The 6,332-nt window shown below is 40.1% G+C and overlaps 1 protein-coding gene across 1 annotated transcript in view; it reads left to right on the forward strand.

Moving 5' to 3' along the window:
• The window catches only part of LOC105995262 (solute carrier family 22 member 24-like), a 17,787-nt gene extending 11,816 nt beyond the window's left edge, over positions 1-5,971 (forward strand). The window contains exon 6 of the mRNA XM_013028969.1: positions 5,900-5,971. Coding sequence (XP_012884423.1) covers positions 5,900-5,971 — 72 coding nt within the window. The remainder of the gene's footprint in view (positions 1-5,899) is intronic.
• Positions 5,972-6,332: the final 361 nt, after the last annotated feature.

Below are 6,332 nucleotides of genomic sequence, written 5' to 3' on the forward strand. Positions count from 1 at the left end.
CAAGCGCTCTACCACTGAGCCACTTTCCCAGCCCCTAAACCAATATTCTTAAGGAGTGCTATAAATCCAAGGCTGTCCTCATCAAATCTAAGATAAATCTGAGCATTAGTGCCAATGATACATAACAATTTCTTTAGAACTAACTGCATGCACTGGGTTATCAGACTTTTAGTAAAAGTCATAGAGAAGAAAGATCTTGCTATTGTATCCCCAGGAAGACACAATCTTTTCCATAATTTTTTTTCCAATATTTCAAATCTTTCTAACGTGGTCATTTTCTCATCTGTTACATTTTACATGCAACAGTTTTTAAAGAGAGGCTCATTGATTTAGATACATTTTTTTCTTTTTTTTCTGGTCATTCATGGGGCTTTTTTTTTTTGTTTTTTGTTTGTTTGTTTGTTTGTTGGGTTCGGTCGTGGGGCCTGAACTCTGGGCCTGGGCGCTGTTCCTCGGCTCTTCAGCTCAAGGCTAGCGCTCTACCACTTGAGCCACAGCGCCACTTCCGGCTTTTTTTCTTTTTGCTTATGTGGTGCCGAGGGATCGAACCCAGGGCCTCAGGCATGCAAGGCAAGCACTCTACCATTGAGCCACCTTCCCAGCCCTCATGGAGCTTTTACTAAACACTGTCCCTGAGCTAGGGACTGTCCCAGATCAAGGCTACTACTCTACCACTTGGAGCCACGGCAGCACTTCCATTTGTCTGGTGGTTAATTGGAGATAAGTGTCTCAGAGCCAGGCACTAGTGGCTCACTCCTGAAATCCAAGTTACTCAGGGGGCTGAGATCTTAGGATCACGGTTCAAAGCCAGCCCCAGCAGGAAAGTCCATGAGACTCTTATCTCAATATACCACCAGAAAACCAGAAGTGGTACTGTGGCTCAAGTGGTAGAGCACTGGTCTTGAGCTGAAGAGCTAAGTGAAAGCACCCAGGCCCCTCAAGACCCACAACCAACAAAAAAAGCCTTATGAATTTTCACAGGCTGGCTTTGAACTGTGATCCTCAGCTCTCAACCTCCTGAGCAGCTAGGATTACGGCTTAGCCACTAGCACTGAGCTACATGGATTAAATTTAGAAAACAAAAACAAAAAACTTTGCCTTCAGGCAGAGAGAAAGAACACAATAGGGAAAAGGCAAAAGTCTAACCTAAATATATTTTTTAGTTAATTTTATTATAAAGGTGATGTACAGGGGCTGGGAAGGTGGCTCAGTGGTAGAGTGCTTGCCTTGCATGCATGAGGCCCCGGGTTTGATTCCTCAGTACTACATAAGCAGAAAAAGCCAGAAATTGTGCTGCGGCTCAAGTGGTACAACGCTAGCCTTGAGCTAAAGACCAGAGGGACAGCACTCTGGCCCAGAGTTCAGGCCTTATGACTGACAAAAAAGAAAAAAAAAGTGATGCACAAAGGGGTTACAGTTGCATAAGTCAGATAAAGAGGACATTATTTTTTGTCATCCCTTCCCTCACTCTATTCCAGTTTTTGTTTTATAATCTATATCTAACTAGGAAATATATAAAGAAGCCAATCTAGTAGATTTTAGTAAATTAGTTGACGGACTTTAGTGATGATTGTGGGAATTTCAGTGGTCCCCTCCTTCACCATGTTCCCAGGGCAGGAATGTATTTGAAGGCTGCTAGACTTGTAGACCCCCTTCTATATCCTGCCAGTCTGCTGTCTTCTGGAAGTACATTATTTTCAAATCATATTTTAGATTTTTCTAAGTAGTTTTCAAAATACCTTTTTCCGTTTTCTCTGTGGGTGGTTCCCAACATATTACTGACTTTCACATAGGAGTCCTAATGTTAAGATTTTTTTAATCCTGTCTTGTTATCTAGATCCTGCATTTCTTCATAAAGTTCACTCCCAATGAATCCAGTTCTCTTGTTGGTATGTCTGGTAGAATACCTGCCCTGTGTCAAGAATTTATTCCCCTGTTCTTAGTTCTACATGTCTGAGGCAGGAGTCATTAACTCCTCAGATTTTATCCATGAACTCCTTCAAGATCCTGCAGAAGGTGCCCTGAAAGTATTAGGTACAACAATCAAAATGAGCATTTCCTGACTTTCTCTACAACTGCCATGACTAATAAAACTCAAATGGGCAGGGAGAAATGAAGCAAATGCTTTCCATTCTAGTGCTTAAGCCCAAACATTCTGGTCTGCTTTCAGGAGCTCATCCATTCCAGTTTCTGTGAGGCCCTTGTAGTTTACCACATGTTTCTTGCCTGAAAATCCTTCCAATAGAAGCTTGTCATGATTGTTTGGGGTAGACAGATTTCTCTAGTCAGGCGTTCCTGCCTCTGATGTGTCTTCCTCTCTACAGAAACACAGCAGACCCTGCGCATAATTTTAACAACTTTGGGATTTGGTGCTGTTTCTGCTGGCCTCACAGCCCAAACAATTCACAATCTTGAGCTCATCCCTACTGTACTGAGGTACTGTCTCAAGTTTAAGACATCCTGACCTACATAACATTTATAAAATACAAAACAAAATCTGTTCTGTGTCCAGACAGGACTTTCTGAACTAATGACATTGTGGGGATAAAACTAAAATTTCTTAACTGTCAAAAAAAGTCAACAAAATATTTAAATGAGATTTTTAGAAGGAATGTATCTCTACAAATAAAGACTATATGTTAAACTTATAGCCAATATTTTACTAAGGAGAAACGAATTAGAGCCATTTTCTATAAAGTCAAGGATCAGATAAGGTTGTCCAATTTTATTCAATGTAGTGCTTGACTTTCTAGCCAGAATAAGGGAAATAAATAAAATGAATATAAATAGGAAATGAAGAAGTCAAATTATCCCTATTACAGATGGTATAATCCTGTACTAAAAAGAACCCTAAAAATTCCATCAACATGTTTTTATCTGATCAACAAATCTGTGAGTTTAACAAAATCAACATATAAAAGTCAGTATTGCCAGGTGTTCATAGCTCATGCCTGTCATCCTAGCTATGTGGGCAGGTGAGATCTGAAGATTTCAGTTCAAAGCCAAGCCTGGGTAAGAAAGTCTGTAAGGCTCTTATCTACAATCAATAACTTAAAAAACTGGAAGTGGAACTGTGGCTCAAAGTGTAAGAGCAAGCTGGGCATCAGTGGCTCACACCTGTAATCCTAGCTGCTCAGGAGACTGAGATCTGAGGATCGGAGTTCAAAGCCAACCATTCAGAAAAACGGAAGTGGTGCTGTGGCTCAAGTGGTAGAGCACTAGCCTTGAGCTGAAGTGCTGAGGGACAGTTCCCAGGCCCAGAGTTCAAGCCCCACAACCAAAAAAAAAAAGTGTTAGAGCACTAATCTTGAGTAATAGAGGCCTTGAGCTCAAGCCCCACAACCAACCCCCACACAAAAAAAAAAAAAAAGGAAAAGAAAGAAATCAGTTGTTTTTCTACTTACCAATAACAATGAGGGTAAGAGTTGCCTCAAAAATTAAATACGTGGGAGGAAACCCAACTCAGTAGAGTTAAGTCCTCTACCATAAAAATGATACATTTTAAGAAAGAAACAAAGATAGGAAAAAAATAAAGCTCTCCCATACCCATGTATCAGTAGAGTTAGTAATGTGAATAGTGTACTACTTAAAGGAATCTAGTTTCAATACAAGCTGTCCCAAAATTCCAATGTCTTTTTTTTTTTTTTGGTCAGTCGTGGGGCTTGAACTCTGGGCCTGGGCGCTGTCCCTCAGCTCTTCAGCTCAAGGCGAGCGCTCTACCACTTGAGCTACAGCGCCACTTCCGGTTTTCTGGTGGTTTATTGGAGATAGGAGTCTCACAGTCTCTCTTGCCCGGGCTGGTTTTGAACTGCGATCCTCAGATCTCAGCCTCCTGAGTAGCTAGGATTACAGGCGTGAGCCACCAGCGCCCGGCTTTCCAATGTCATTTTATAGAAACAGAAAAAAAAATCTATCATAAAGTTCATAAGGTTACACAAGATCTTAACTAGCCAAAGCAATCCTGAGCTAACAGAAATGTCATACTTCCCAACATCAAAAATTACACTACAGAGACATAATAACAAAAACCACAAAGTACTAACAAAAACCACAAAGTAGGGAAAAAAAAAACAGACACCAAGGTTTATAGAACAGAAGACATGGGGGGGGGCACAGTTTATAGCCATCTGATTTTTTAACAAAGGGGACCAAAACTTAAGAAGTGGATAGCCTCTTTAACAAATAGTTGGAAAAACACAATATATAAATATATATAATACAAAGTACATTACTATCTCTCACTTCCTACAAAAATCAATTCAATTCAAAATGGGTCAAGATCTTCATGTGTGGCCTGAAACTGTGAAACTCATTGAGGAAAGCATGGGCAAAGGACCAAAGATGTGCTCATAAGTGATAGCTTTCTGAATACAACTGGAATTGCTCTGCAAATAGCATCAACAAAAGAGAACAAAAAAACTTCTGAACTGTGACAGAAATGATTACCAGGTGACTAGAGAGACAACAGAATGGAAGAAAGTATTTCAAACTGTTAATCAGATAAAGATTAATATCAGTGCATACAAAGATCTCAAAGAATTAAACAGCTAAAGAACAAAAAAATCCACTAATAACTCATTAATAATTAATGAGTAAACCTAGGAAGTGTAAAATGAGAAGGAGATGGGGGTGATTATGGCTAAAATACTTTGTGTATGTATAGAAACAAAATAGTGAAACATGTTAAAATTGTTTCAAAAAGGAGAGAGGGAAGATAAGAAAGAATAAAACAGGGTAAATGAGATTAAGGTAGATTGTGTATATATAACATAAGAAATACCACAATACAAATTCCTTTTTAAAATAAATACAAATAAAAAAGGAAAGAGTATGAATTCATTAAAGGACATGGCACATTGCTAGACATAAAAATTAATTGAAGACTGTCAGTGCTCATGCCTGTAATCCTAGCTACGGTGAGGATCATAGTTTGAAACCAGCCCAGGCAAGAGAGTCCATGAGAGTCTAATCTCCAATTAGTAACAGAAAGCCAGAACTGGAGCTGTGGCTCAAGTGGCAGAGGACTAGCCTTCAGAGAAGAAGCTCAGTGACAGTGCCCAGACTCTGAGTTCAAGTCCTAGGACTGGAACAAAAAAATTAATTTTAATAAGAGTTTGTAAAGCGAGTATATATCCTGTATTATGTTGAGAGAGATGTTCCTTCTAAAAAATTCATTTAGTGATGTAGGTATCCCTATTTTAAAAATGATGAAACTAAGGGTTATAAAACAGTAGCAGTAAGTGTGACAATTCACAACTTGCTGCCAAAGCCTATGTGTTTAATAACTCTATTTTGTTGCTTCCAAAATGAAATGAAGACAATAAATAAAACTTTACATGATCCAGGCATGATGTCAGATACCTGAAATCCTAGCACTTGGGAGACCAAGTCAGGACAATCTCATCTTTCTTTACATAGAAAGATCCAGGCTTTAAAAATGAAAAGGAGCCGAGCACCGGTGGCTCAACCCTGTAATCCTAGTTACTCAGGAGGCTGATATCTGAGGACTGAGGTTCAAATCCAGCCCAGGCAGGAAAGTCCATGAGACTCTTATCTCCAATAAACCACCAGAAAACCAGAAGTGGTGATATGGTTCATGTGGTAGAGCGCTAGCCTTGAGCTGAAGAGTTGAAGGACAGCTCCCAGGCCCAGAGTTCAAGCCCGACGACTGGCAAACAAGAGAGAAAGGAAGAAAGAAAAGGAGAATGTGCTTGTAAAGTTCTTAAATATTTTCTTTATTATTTTGTTTGCAACATAAGGTCAACAATTGGAGGAGTCCGTGAACTTTTCGGCAGAGTAGGGGCAGTGATGGCGCCTCTCTTTATGACCTTAGCAGTCTATTCTCCCCACCTGCCCTGGATTCTCTATGGAGCCTTCCCCATCCTTTCTGTCCTTGCAGTCCTCTGCCTTCCAGAAACCAGAAACCGGCCTCTCCCTAACACTATCCAGGATGTGGAAAATGAGTAAGTAAACACTCCAGTAGTGGGCACCTGCCTAGGGAGGGACTGTGTCCTGTATCTGTGATGGAAACAAAATTACCATTTCAAGCTCTCTTCCCACCTAGGCTCAGACCAGGGCTGTTCTGTTCCTATACAAGTCCCTTATTCAATGGCAACCTCATCCCTAGCCACACAATTGTTTTATTATTATTATTCTCCTTAAGTAGTTCTACGAAGGAGTTGCCGTTTAACAAGGTAGTTTATGATATGATGAATCTTCACCAATGTCACCCCTTTCAGCATTCTCACCCATCCCTTCCTTACCCACCCCTTCCCTCACTCTTCTTAATTTTGCAGGATATCATTGAATTCTTGACTTTACACACTGCTCTG

This window comes from Dipodomys ordii, unplaced genomic scaffold, assembly GCF_000151885.1.
Source record: "Dipodomys ordii isolate 6190 unplaced genomic scaffold, Dord_2.0 Scaffold117, whole genome shotgun sequence".
Classification (NCBI taxonomy): Eukaryota; Metazoa; Chordata; class Mammalia; order Rodentia; family Heteromyidae; genus Dipodomys; species Dipodomys ordii.